We start from the raw sequence: 14,831 nt of genomic DNA on the forward strand, positions 1-14,831 counted from the left end.
AGTTAAATTGTAACTTTTCAAGTTGCAAAAAGAAGTTTTAAGTGAGGGGTAAATCATAGCATAGTGGGTAGGCGAGGACAGAATGGAAACCCTTTGATAAAAAAACAATGATTTTTTGCTTAACAAACATCAGTGAAATTTATTATTTTCAATGATTATATTTTCAATTAAATCAATGGCATACTTAACATTGCACTTAAGTTACATTTTTTTCATCCAGCATACTTCAATAAGATCCCACTGAACACTTTTAAGGAATGACAATAATATAACGTTGGACTGAGTTCATCTTTATGATTGATTTTGAATTCCAGGAACCAGTGAGCTCTGATTCTTTCTACGACAGTGATTACAATGATGCTGGATCAGAAGTGACAGCCGTGGAGAGGGGAGCTGGAGCAGCGAAAAAAGACAGTTATGACGATGAGGATGAGGATGAAGGGCCAAGGAGAGGCAAAGGAAGCCAAAAGAAAAAAACGAAAACAGGGGGTTGGTATATTGTATGCAGGGAATAAATTAGTGAGGAGTTTAAATTTTGAGGTTTCTCCAAATGTATATATTCCATTCCTGAATCAAACAAGTAACACAAATATATTAGGACCTAAGGAAAATTTTCTTTAGCTTGAGAAAATGTTGAAAGGCATTGCATGTTTAAAATATATTTTTATTTCTGTGTAAATTGTTAAATTGGAAACAAGCAATCCTAAAAAAATCTACCACCAAATTACAAAAGGAATTAGATTATGTACAAGATAAAAATTTACTGAACGTAAATCAAGAAAAACAATTAAAAGATAAGATTTAAAAGTTGTAACTTGTTTAGTTTTCACAATTGGTTTTAATTTTTTGTTGATCTTAAATTTATTTCTTTTTAATATGTACCAACTTTCAGAGATATTTTTGCCAAAATTCACTAAATGGAACAAAATCTTAAGAATCTCTACATTCAAATGGCCAACACATAAGCAGTCTCTGAATCATTAAAAGGAGTCATCATATCCACAAATGGCATTAATTCCAAGAATCCTCATTTCCTTCTCAGCCATAATTTCCTCAGACCGTTAGAACTTATTTGAAATGAAGAGAACTTGTGAAAAAAAAAAAACTATGGATATAATTTTCTGAAAATTGAGCACTTTAGGATGCAAATTGAAATTCATGTACACCTTTAATTAATATCTTTGATTGAAGGCTTTATCCAACTTCCTTTTACAGTGAGTATGGACCAGGAAATGGAAGGAAAAATAGTCGAAGATGAGGATGAAGATGAGGAAGAGGTAACCGAGCAAGCGGCATCCGTTGTGGACATGGCTGCGGCAGCAACCGCTGGTTGGGACGTTGACCCAACACAAGTCGATTGGGGTCCAGAGGGAGAAGCAGCAGCCTCTGCATCCGCCCTTGCTGCAACAGCAGCTGAGGAAGAGTTTCGGATGCAAGGAATGGAGGCTCCTCAAGGCCGCTCACCGGGCACGACATACAAATGCATTGCCCTTTACTCGTACACTGTGAGTATGGAGTGATACACAGGATAGCACTGAGCGTGGAACCTCCACATTCCTGATGGGATGGGTGGACTTGGGATTCAACTTAAATTTATCGGCAGAATAGAATAGCCCTTAAATTGCAATTTGTAAACCAAATATCCACTCCACCCGACACCATGTCATCATCTAACCCATAGTTAGTCCACCATTTGTAGTTGTCCTCATGAATCGTAAACATTATTTTAAAGAACTGATTCATCCTTCCTTCTTCATGATTCTATTTTTGAAACCTTCAAAATTCATATTCTGATATTTCATAATTAATTAATGATAATGATACATTGCACAATATGGATATAAAAAAGTAAGTTCGGTCTGATTGATGAGGATCTGATTCTTTGAGTGTTAAAATTTAAAAAATTGAATGATGATCAAATTCATTCGAGAACCTCCACTTTCATTATTACAAAAAGAGAGCTATAAGAATTTTTAAAGCAATTTTTCTATAAAAACAGTGGCTAATGATAATTGTAAATAAAGAATGCAGAGTATTTATAAAACACATAATTCATTCAGGGATAATAATATTTCATTGTATACGGATATTTAAAAATTAGCATCAATTATTACTGCTGTTAAACTGCTAGAAATAGTGTAACAAGAGTTTAAACAGAGCCACACCATTTCAGTCATGTCGACTGAATCTTATCATATGATGATTTAAAACCCAATTCTGGGGTTTCAGGAGTTTGCAAATGAGAAATAGCATTTGGATAGCTTACTAATTAGGATAGACTTCAACCGTTATTGACTTATTTTTTAGTCTTTCCCCATTGAAAGCCTGGATTGGTCATTTTATTATTGTATTCCAATCCCTGCATTGGTACAATATGAAGATAAAGCTTCAATATGTTATCCTCAAAATGAAATGTTACGTCCTCACAATGAGATATTGCAATGTAAGTCTGTAAATTTTTTTAAAACAGAAATTTCCTTGTATGTAAACCATTTGGAGCTCCAAATGGATTCAAAGAAGCATTTTGATGATACCACTATATTTACTTTTATTACATATTCAAACCATCCATACACTTATAATTCTTGATTGTTTGTGATATTTTCTGTTTATAAAAAATGTGTTGCGTTATTTCTCAGCTTTATATTTGCCTTGCAATGAACATCTTGTGAGCGATTTTTAGGTTTTTCATCAGTTGGTGCAGCAAATGAATTCCTAATTTGTCTTTACTTTCCTCACCATAGTTGGCATTATTCTTCCGGTGCCATATTGTACACTCCAGAAAAGCTGGAACAATTTCCCAAAAACATCCAGAAAACTTGGGCGATTTGTTTTATGAATGGATGTTGGATTCCGTTGATGCAGAATTATGGCATGTAGGCTGATCTCCTGGGTTTCCTTTTCCTCCCCAGGCTCAAAATCCTGACGAACTCAGCATAGTTGAGGGAGAGGCATTGGAGGTGATAATAGGCGGGGGAGGAGGGGATGATGATGACGAGGAGGGTGGGGGAATGGGTGGGGAGGGGGATGGTTGGGTCAAAGCCAGGAATTACCAGGGGGAGGAGGGTCTCGTACCACAGAACTACCTGGAGGCAGCCCTGGACGATGGGGGAGTGGGAAGTGGGGGTGGAGACTCTGGGGGGGCGGGGAGCAGTGGAGGGGGGAGTGCGGGGGCCAGGGCAGGGTTCCACACACAGTTCTCATTCTCATCTGTGGACTACCATGTGGAAGACTCGACGGCTGCCCAAAAGTCTGAGGGGAGTCCGCAGCCAATGGTGCCATTGCAGGAGGAAGAAGTGGAGCCCCCAAAGGTTGTTGAGGAAGAGGTGCACACAAGACGGTTCCAACCTCCTGCCAACATTTGTATCAATGGTAATGTTGCAATGAAAGATGAGGCATACATACATACATATGTATATTTATTACCAAGTTTCTCTCTTATTGCCCTATAAAATTTTAAAAATGTTTAACAATATATGTGTGGTTAAATTATGAAATAAAAGACTATTCATTGTTTTTTACAACTGTTGGTTATTCAGCTGGCTCTGGAAAGGTTTAAACAAGTGCCCCTCTTGAGCCTTCATTAATGTTTCTCCTGAAATATGTTTTCCATACACTTTTGTTAATTCTATTCCAGCAAACCTATATACATTGTGATGCATATTAATTCAGAAATTACCTGTATACTAACAGATTAGAGTATGAACTTTACCACACCAATTAGAATTGAAATCATTAAAAGAACAACCTAGGAATATTAGATCTCACTTCCAATGCCGTGATAATTTTAGTGATATCAAGAATAAAAAGAATAAAATGACAGCGATGACTAGATCCTATGATATTTAAAATATAATTTTATTTCCGAAATACCATGGATCTAATATATGCTTAATATTGTAATTTTAACCTCCTGGTTAATATTTCACACTTTTACTTTTGCTTTTACGGCTTGGCTCTCAGTTGAGAGTGTGCTCATCGCAATGGAAATATAACTAGAAATTATGTACCACTCTTTTTGTTAACCCTGAAATCAAACTTTAATAACTATTAAGTTATCACATTAATTTAACTTATTTACATGCCGCCAACATTGATTTTTTTCTTAAATGGTGATAGTTTGTAAACAGTGGATTTGACTCAAGTGTTTGTTTCTTTGCTTGTCTGCATTTAAGATCCTAAACACATTTCATTAATAAACACCAATCATTGAGTACTATTTAAACATAGCTTATGAAAACAAAATTGTAGTGAATGTTACATCCAAAATTATGATCTTGGTGTAAACATATAATAAGTAGCCACTAACTAACCTTAGTTTGTGATGAAAGGCTTGGTGATAAATGAAAAAGTACTGAATTTATAAAATACTTTTCATCATAACATATCACTTAGTGCCTGATTTTCAGATTACAGGCTCATCAAAATTATCATGTAGTGGAAACAATGAAAATTGCACAGAAATTCTGTGACCTACACAATGTCCTGAGGAACATGAGATAACGCCCACAGATTATACAAACCTATTTGAAGGAACATGAGGATCAATGTTAGACACAAGGTGGCCAGCATGTCAGGGATGGGGTTCTCAGATAATTCATTGTATTTTCCATCTTTTTGGATCTACTAAATCAACACTGAACAGCAATTGTGCAATATGAGCATTTCCCTTCAAATACAATACTCTTGAGACATACAATTTTATTAAAATGGTACCCTAAATACTGCCTATAGCTGATATACTCTTAAATGATAACTTACCCAGTTTACTGTAGTGGAACCTCTAAGCATGCATTGGCTGTAGTATCATAGTAACAGATATGTGGTAGTGATCCACTAATCATGATGCCAACAGGGGTTGACTGGCCACCATAATAGGCCAAGAAAATTATTTGAGAGTTGCCTATGCCTCAATCAATATGAACAAATTGGGATAAGTCAGTTATTTCGGCCCTTCATATGATCCCTACTGGAAAATTCCTGGTATCCCACATGGTATCCCATCTGGCCCCTGGGTGCCAGTCGGGTTGGTAAGACTTGTCCTCCAAGAATGTAGGGTGGGAGTTAGACTGAAAGTAGGATTACAAAAGGTATTCTTCAGATTTAATTCTGATCCATTGCTTATATATCATCAAAGTAAATGTTTATGGTATTATGGGTTTTCTAAATCGGTGCATTTGATAATTTAGTGCTTTCATAAGGAAGTGGCTCTCAGAATTTGGTGCCAGAAGCTAATGACTATGATGCTATCTATGATGTTGGATCATGCGAGAATTATTCAGTGGTATATTTATCACTCTGATTAAACTCTTAAAACATACATACATCATTTGAAATAACTGAATTTCCTAGATTTAAAATGCCACCAAAAAAATAGTGTTTATGAAACTGATCCTACCTCTCAAATTCTACATAAGCTTGTAGGGAAAGCATGATTCGCAGTGGTCCATAGTTAAACTAGTTCTCTGAAATTATATGAAAATATTTACAATTGAATGGAATGCAGGGGTAAAAGAGCATGAGAGTTTATTAATTTTTCAATTCAATTGAATTACTTTTGCTCTTTGCATTATAGGTGTGGGAGGAGATGCCCCAAATTACTGCATAGCACTGTATGATTACGAAGCCACTTGTCCTGAAGAGCTGACTTTCCCTGAAGGATGTATTTTGAGGATAATAAGGAAAAGTGGAACAGCTGCTGAAGAGGATGGCGAAGAGGTGGATGATGGGTGGTGGGAAGGAGAGGCACCTGATGGGAGGAAGGGACTCTTCCCGTCGCTTGTTGTGGAACCTTGTCGACCTAATGGAGAGCCTTTAACTCCACAGGTAACTATACCATCCTAGGTTTGGCCACTTTCTTGTGAATAGATGAGCAATGAGGCAGAGTGATGATCCCAGTGTCAGAATGTTAGCAGAAGAGTGCAATATTTGGAAAACCATAGTGCATTACGTTCTTACAGAAGATTTAGCCATGAGAAAGGTGTGTGCCAAGATTATCTCCAAAGTGCTGTCAGAAGATTAGAAGGCATTGCTTATGTGGCAATCTTGAGTGGTCTCTTGGACTGCAGTGAAAGTGACCTACAGCCCCAATGGGGCACCGCCGCAGGACTTCTTTTTGTTCCCGAGAATAAAAAGGAGCTTGAAAGCCAACCATTTTGGAATGCCAGATAATGCCAAAGAAGCCATTACAAGGTGCCTGGACAAGGTTCCCATAGATGTCACGACCGACAGAGGAATTGGCATCGGTGTGTCAAGGCACAAGTGTGCTATTTTGAAGAATTTTTAGTAATTTTTACTCCAATCTGCAATAAATTTTTTTCCCAAATTTATTATTCTTATTTTTGGGGCAGATCCTGTATATTTCTAGAATAGAAATGGTGCAATTGCCAATAAACTTTAAAAAGGTTACATTTTTTCAAGTTTTTCAAACTCACAACGAATGAAAATCTTGTAGTGATGTGTTTGGGGATGTTGATAATGGCTATAAGGAACTTTAATGCACGAATACACCCCCCTTTGGTGCATATTTTTCCAACTTTTGAGTGGAAGTGTAATGTTTATAAATCACAAATATTCATAGATTTATAGATAGTTCAAAGTGAGAGGGTAGAAATGAAAATTCATATCTAATATCTTATATAAATCACCAAAAAAACATGAAATTACTAAAGAGTTGCAAATGATATATTGCAAAAGAGCGTAGCAGATGAAAGGGAAGACTGTAAAGGGCAAGGTCTACCTGTAATAAGTGGATACAAATATAAAGTAAGGCAACTGAAGTAGTGTTGGAAATGAATAAGTAGACTTTTGAGTGAAATAAAGAGATGACACAGGATGTGGATTCAGTGATGGTAAGGGTATGGCTCTCCTACCGTTCACCAGTTGATCCTCTGCCACGTCACAATCTCTCTACCTTGATCAAAAAGTTCCCGGAATTTATTCAGAAAATTAAAAATACAAGTTTATTCATCTAAATCTATATTGTCCCCTTCAAAGTAATCCCCATCGACTGCAACACACTTATGCCAGCGCTTGATCCAATCCTCGAAACATTTTTTACATTCGGTTTTCGGTATGTCCATCAGTGCTTCCTGCGATTTTTCCATTATTTCCTCTCGGCTGCTAAAACGCGTTCCCCGTAATGGTTTTTTAACTCGATTGAACAGAAAGAAGTCACAGGGAGCCAAATCAGGTGAATTCGGTGGCTGTTGGATGGTATTTGGTGCATTTTTCGTCAAAAAATTACGAATAATGATAGCACTGTGCTACGGTGCGTTATCATGGTGCAAAATCCACGAGTTTTCTGCCCACATTTCTGGTCTCTTTCGGCGAATTGCTTCACGCAAACATCTCATAATGCCCAAATAATACTCTTTGTTTACTGTCTGGCCTTCTGGCAAAAATTCATGATGCACTACACCGTTGTAATCCATGAAAACCGTCAGCATTGCCTTCTTTTTTGACTGAAAACGACGTGGTTTTTTTGGTCTCGGCTCATTTGGTGAACGCCATTCACTTGCCTGATGTCTGGATTGCGTGTCGTACTCATAAACCCACGTCTCGTCTCCAGTAATGATCCTTTTGATGAATGTGGGATCGGATTCAGCCTCGCAAATCATGTCTTTTGCGACGTCAACACGGTCTCTTTTTTGCATGAAATTGAGGTCTCTTGGCACCAACTTTGCTGCTACACGACGGAAACCCAAATCATTAACCACAATGTCTTGGGCGGATCCATAGGCAATGTTCAAGTCCTCCGCTATTTCTCTGATGGTTAATTTGCGGTTATTGACCAACATTTCTTTTACTTTATCAATTTTTTCACCGACTTTCGATGTCGATGGTCTGCCACTGCGTTCATCATCTTCGATTGACTCACGACCACTTCTGAACCCCTCGTGCCACTGGTAAACGACCGTTTTTTTTAGAGAATCGTTGCCGAAACACTTTTCCAACATTTCCAACGTCCGTGCGCCACTAAATCCGTTTTTTACGCAAAATTTAATACAAGTTCGTTGTTGCAAATTTAAATCCATTTCTGCAATTGTAAAAAATCGCCAACACACACAGAGATAGATGTACTCTTGGCTACGTAACTTTTGCAAATGTCAAGTTATGACACTAAGATTTAAAGGGAATATCAACAACAGATGTACCAATTTAACAAAAAAAACAGAACTCAAATCGGAACGATGGGAGCGCCACACGGTGGTTATTCCGGGAACTTTTTGATCAAGGTAGTATCTACAGCCATATGACTTATTTTCCTGTCTCTATTGTTTAACACATCCTCTTCTTTTCCTTTCATCTCCTCCTCCATTTCATCCCTCTCTCTCTATTCAGACTTCTTGCTCTCAGATTCTATGGCTGAACTCTGCAGAATAGTGATTGGTTCCACTGGGTGTGAGCATGGGTAAAAAACTTGTTTTGGAAGAGTTTTGATTTACGCAACCTATGATTTCTTGCTGCAGGTCACTGTAACATTGTTGTTGTAACTCTATTTTGTAGGCTTAAAAGTTTTTATAATGGAGTAGTAACATTGGGTATGACCTGTTTTTTCTTTCACATTTGAAAGGATTTTCCTCAACTTTCCATTTATATATAGTATTTCATTTGAAGGATTCTACGAAGTCAAATGTAAAAACTCCCGACTAAATACTAACATTTGTAATACATATTTATTTTTTCAGCTCTTGTTTTTCAATCATAGGCACTTTGGAATAACCTACATGTACTTCCTTTTCCTTCCCCCTCACACTCCACAACCCAGGTACGGTGAAGGGCTTGCGCATTCTGGTGACTCTTGGAACTGAGCTGCTGGGTCACCCCTACCAGATAGGTCTAAGAGTGGGAAGCCAGACAAAAGATAGGCTGCGCAGTGGCTTTTCTTTAGTAAGGTGCTACAAATTCATACGCACTATATTGCATTCATTTACAATATATTTGGGAATTTTTTTAAGAAGCACTTTTGGCAAAATATTTAAACTTTGTCGCCTACTACTAGCAAAAAGCAGGGGTTTCATTCAAATTTTAGTAAAGGCAACCATTTTCTATGTCTCATATGGAAAAAATACTTCAGAAAGCATATTTCAGGCGAATTGGCTTGTGCTGATAGATCGAAATAATACCTGAGTAGCACCCAACTCATAAGATGCAGACTGATTAAAGAGTGCATTTTGGATTTTGAATAAATGCATCTCATGCACCAGGAATTGTGATATATAATCAACTACAGGAAATAATCACACATGTCCCTGGGAGGTAAAACTTTATATTGATGTGGAATTAAAATGGTAGTTGGCAAAGTGGGAGTTAGGAGTGAGGTCAGGGACTACAGTTTAGTAACAATAAATGGCTGTAGAGAGAAAGCAATAATTATGCCAGAGGACTTGTTTAACCATAGTTTGCAATTGGATGTAAGTACACCATAAACACAGGTATACATGGAAAATGCATAAGGACTAAGAGATATATCATATGACTATTGCATTTTATATTGTATAGTGTTGTATATTTTACAGCTTTGAGCAAAAGGCAGGAAGAAGCATGGTAAACATAGATCAAATGAGTTGTATTATATTATTAGCAGAAGTAAAAGCTTAATCAAAAATATTGACCATTGTTCATAGAAAAGGAAGCAATATGTGCAGACTACAGAACAATAAGTTTGATTTCGCATGCAGCAAAAGTTGTTCTCAGGATCATCAACGAGAGAATTGAGAGAAAGGCAAAAGATTATTTTGGGGATGATCAGTTTAGGTTTATGTAGGGAAGAGGCAAACATGATGCCATTCCAACAATGAGGTCACTAATAAAGAGGAATGTAAAATACAATCAGGATGTATTTGTTTGTTTCATAGATTTTGGAAAAGCATTTGATAAATTAGGTAAAATTAATGAATGTACTACAGGAGATAGGGGTATAGAGGCATGGATGGCTTAACCAATGCAACCCGTACATATCTCAAATTGGTTTGGTGTTGGTGGCAGATAGTGAGAGTCTGGATAGGAAGTGAAACAAAGAGGAGAAAGAGTAAGTATCCAGGTATCCATTATCACCCATTATTGTTTATGAATAGAGGAAATGGTAAAAGAAGCATGGGATGCACTGGAGGTAGGGAATGAAGTCAGTTGGGAATCAATAAAATAATGATGAAGCTTTAGTTAACTAGTCAATCAAGGGGTTACAGTCATGGTTAGAAAATCATTGTGATTGGTAGGCATGAGGATCAAGGTGAGCAAAATAAAGTTTATGTTTTGTAGGCAGACTAAGTTAAACAATTAAAATAGGATGGTAAAAAGTAGAGCAGGAATAGCAGTTTTCCTCTTTTGGAAGTGTTTTGGACCAAGACGGTCAACATGGTGGGCACATCTGGAGAAGATTTTTATGAGGCAAAGAAGCTACCAAAAGGAAGAAGGAGTTGATGACAGGGGTGCTGAGTAAGGATACTAAGAGAATATTAGTGAAAATTTGAAATCGAGTGTGGCTTTATATGATACAGAAACATGGTTATTGGAGTAAGATGATCAACATGGATTGCGTGTTTTTGAGATATGGGTGTGGAGATGGATGGAAAGGAAAACAAATCCAAACAAAGAGATACACTAGGCATGGTGGTGAATGAGAGAGAAAACCAAAGGAGGAGGTAAAGGAGGATATAGAGCTTTTGATAGTCAATGGAATGTCGGAGACTGATGGAGAGGAGAGAGAGGAGAGGATTATGCAAGTTGAAATTGAAGGGGTTGGAATATATACAAAAATGTAGGGTGTACTGCATTGTTGAGTCAGGTTGTCTTTTAGGCGAGTCTAAGATATGTAGGAGTGTTAAGTTTGTGTCATTCAAAACCCTACCTTCAACAATAAACTACCAAGTAAATAAAATTTCCCCTTCCAAAGTCAATAGCTAGCATTTCCCCACCACTGGCCACACAACTCAGTGTTTTACTTAATTTTAAAATGTCTGGCATAAAAGATGAGCTTGAAAAATCTATCGCCCAACATTGTTGACATAGCGTTTGAGTGGCTGAAAGTACTTGTAGCGTGCAAGTATAACCATGCGAATAGTGAATAACTGATTGAAGCACTTTTCCACTTGATAAAATTTTTATTTTATGACCGGGTAGCGATGTTTTACATCATCATCAGGTAACCAACTGAAGTTGTGTTCAAGCTTATATATATTCCGGAAGGGGTGGAGAGGATGTAGTAGGAAACGAGGAGGGGTGGAGAGGGGGTAAATTTGCTTTCCTTAGTGGAACAGCTCCAAAAGGTTACCCTACCCCCGAACGCCAAGTTAGTTTCATTTGATGTCCAAAATCTTTTCCCCCTCCATCCGGAAACAAGAGGCATTATCTTACGCCCATGACATCCTTTCCATTGCTTATGTAGATGGCTCGATAAACACCAAGATATGTAAGCTACTCCAACTTTGTGTTGACCAAAACTATTTTTTGTTCAATGGAGGATATTAAAAGCAAAAGGAAGGATTAGCCATGGGCTCACCGCTCTCCCCACTTTTGGCCGAAATTTTCATGGATAGATTAGAAGAAAAAATTTTTAATTCTAATGAAAAACTTTTGGACAATATTCGATATTGGTTCAGATATGTCGATGACATCTTATGCTGTTGGACATGGAGCAATAGACAATTGGAAAAATTCTTTCAATACCTAAACACAGTGCAAAATTCTTTATAGTTCAATATGGAGCCAGGAGTCGATGGGAGAATAAATTTCCTTGACTTGACCATTGATTTTCGAGAGAGTAAACACGTGTTTGGGATCTACAGGAAAACCCTCTTATACTGACTTTGTGATTCCCGCAGATTCATGCCACCCCGTTTCCCATAATTTTGCCAGCTTCCACTCCATGATAAATAGGTTGATCAAAATCCCCATGCCTAAAGCACATTTTGACCGCTAACTAAATATGATTAAATACATCGCCGTCAACAATGGTTACAAGGATGTTTTGATCAACTCCTTACTCTGGAAGAAAAGGACCAAGCTTGCCACTAACATAACAACCTCCCTACAAATGGAACGGCCCGCGGAAACCCAAAAATGGTGCAAAATCCCCTATATCAACAACTCATCATACCATTTAGCGAATGCACTCCCGAAGGACAAATTTAGAGTCTCTTTTTACACCCCTTTCAACATATCGAAACTCCTCTGTAAATACAAGGATACCATCGACAATACAAGGAAGAGTGGTGTGTATGGCATACAGTGCGAGTGTGGGGCCATATATATGTGGGCCAAACGGGTAGGAATTTCTCCACCCGAATCAAAGAACACGAGAAGTGCACGATCTTAGGCAACACCACATCAGTGATCGCCAAACACTTACTCGAGACTAACCACACCTGAGAATTTAAATTAAAAGTGCTACATGTGTTGAATAAATGCAGAAAATTAGATGCGTTGGAGCAATTGGAAATTGTCCAATGAGTTAAGAAGAAAACCTCTCTTCTCAATGACATGCAATTCACTTCTTCCTCCCCCCTCCTTTCCATCAACTTTCGTCAGTAAACTTTGACCATGCGTGCCTCATTCCTTGAGTGCTTTCTCTTACCCCCCCCCCCCAGTGTGTGAGTTAAGCGGGGGTATTCCACCACCACTCTTCCAGAAGGGCCTAATCCTTGGCCTCCAAACCCAGCTGGTCTACTGGTTTCGTCCCGGCCACCAATGGTTTATTGGAAACTGCTGCCATCCACCCAATAGGACCACTTTGAACCCTAAGACTATATATACTGTGTGTTTTTTAACAAGGTCAATACGCTGTTTCTTGTAAATGTCTCCCTTGTCTTCTCCCCTCCCCCCCACCCTTCACCCCCTTCCCCTCCCCCCCCCTCGTTTCCTACCACGCCCTTTCCACCCCTTCCGGAATGCATATAAGCGTAGAACACAACTTCAGTTGGTTACCTGATGATGATGTAATACATCGAAACCCGGTCGTAAATATAAAAATTTTATCAAGTGGAAAAGTGCTTCAATCAGTTATTCATTATGTTTGACTTCCACCACATCACCACGCCTGAAGCTACTCAATTTATGCCAATATTGTCTTGTTTGATTAGAACTCACAAGAGGGGGAGATAAGTGCTATCCTCTTTGTTTCTTTCAGGGAGAGGAATCTCCACCGGGATCTGCCCCACCTGTGTTCACACCACCAGATGTTCCCACTTATTTACTGCCACCACAGCATGTCTTTGTTACGCAACCCACCCCAGATGTTGAAGAAATGCCTATAACGGAGGAAAAACCCCCAGATGAAAATGGAAAAGAAGAAGAACCTGGTAATGATTCATTTCAATCTCTATTGGAAATCCAATGTTTCATTATAAATTTGCACTGCCTTGAATAACATGTCCCAGTGGTTCTTAGCCTGATGGGCATCATGGAAATTCATGAGTGGTTTCTTATTTGATGCAGTGTGAACCAAATACACTGGAAATTACTTACTCCAAATGTCTATTTCATCTTTTGAATTTCCATAAAGTCAAAAAATAAATTGTCTTTATGAGGATTGAATAATTTGGGATATTTAAAAAAATGATGAATATGTTGAAAAATAATTTGGTTATGAACCACTGAAATAAGTACAGTGTCTCATTCTACATTAAACTGAATTAAAAGTCAAATGGGTACCTTATGGGAAAATATTTATCATCAGTCACTAATTTGAAAAATCAACCATTTACTCTTATTTTGTTGTAATCTGAAATATATATTTCATTTGCATGATGATATTTTAATTTTAAACTTTGATTAAATATGCAATCAAATTGTTATATTAGTACTTAATGAGCTTTATTTTCAGTAGATCTAGAAAATCTAGTCAAAGCATATCCATAACGGCATTTATAATTGTGGTAGAATATTTTGTTTTAAAAACATAACGTTTATTTTAATATTCAGTTTCTTTTTCTTGATATAAGTTCCTTTGTTCATGAAATCTCATTGAGTACCTTCATAAGTGTTTTCTGCATGTCATCTCTGCATTATTTATCTTGCACTCAGGTATAAATACAGATGTCTGCAATTTGAGCGTATTTGTAGGGGGAGTGAAAGGTTGAGCAATAATCTATGGACTAATAAGTTATTGTACATTTGAAATGCAGTCTTTATGAGAAAATTATCCAAAAAGAACATAAGTGAAGCATTGCTCATAAGGTAACATTATTTAAAAACATAAGGGTATTCCATACTAGATTGCTACGGTGACTGTAGACACCATTATACCTAGCCTTGTCCTAGGCATGTTGACCATTGGATAGAGAAAATGTTCCCTTCACCCAAGTAAATTAACGCTAAGTGGATGAATGCTAAAGTAGGGTAAAATCCCATGGTAGAGTCCATGGCAGGGAATGACAGTTGCACATTCATTGGAAGAATAAATGCCAGTGAAAACAACAAACAAGTCCTAACCTTTAATTTATCTCTATTAAACAGTCTTAACTTCAAACATTGAATGACTTTTACCTTTCTTCTTTCAAAAATATCAGAATATCGCAGACAAATGCAAAATTAATTGCAGGGGCTGCACATGACTAAGTCATGAAACCTGTAGAATGTATGAAATAAAAAATTAAATCTTAGTGTCAGACCAAAGGAGGGATTGAAAAATGCTTAAACAAGGAACAAAGGCATTCTGCTGAGCTCCTAAGTAGGTAGTTTAACTTTAGCCTTTGCTTCTTTATTTAATTTTTTCCTTCAAATTTGTCATTCAACCTCATAACTAAGAATTCATTAACTCAGCCTGGCATATGCGCAGTTGCCTCACTTTTACTCTTAACTTCATTTTTGGTTCAGGATCGCATATTAAT

At 37.5% G+C, this 14,831-nt stretch overlaps 1 protein-coding gene across 3 annotated transcripts in view; it reads left to right on the forward strand.

Moving 5' to 3' along the window:
- nwk (nervous wreck) overlaps positions 1-14,831 on the forward strand; it is a 265,155-nt gene that overhangs the window by 231,165 nt on the left and 19,159 nt on the right. For all 3 annotated transcript variants that reach the window (XM_071583676.1, XM_071583678.1, XM_071583677.1), the window contains 5 exons: positions 315-489; positions 1,216-1,505; positions 2,913-3,372; positions 5,576-5,826; positions 13,130-13,301. In XM_071583676.1, the coding sequence (XP_071439777.1) occupies positions 315-489; positions 1,216-1,505; positions 2,913-3,372; positions 5,576-5,826; positions 13,130-13,301 (1,348 nt within the window). The remainder of the gene's footprint in view (positions 1-314; positions 490-1,215; positions 1,506-2,912; positions 3,373-5,575; positions 5,827-13,129; positions 13,302-14,831) is intronic.

Source organism: Hetaerina americana, unplaced genomic scaffold, assembly GCF_022747635.1.
Source record: "Hetaerina americana unplaced genomic scaffold, ioHetAmer1.1.p SCAF_144, whole genome shotgun sequence".
Classification (NCBI taxonomy): Eukaryota; Metazoa; Arthropoda; class Insecta; order Odonata; family Calopterygidae; genus Hetaerina; species Hetaerina americana.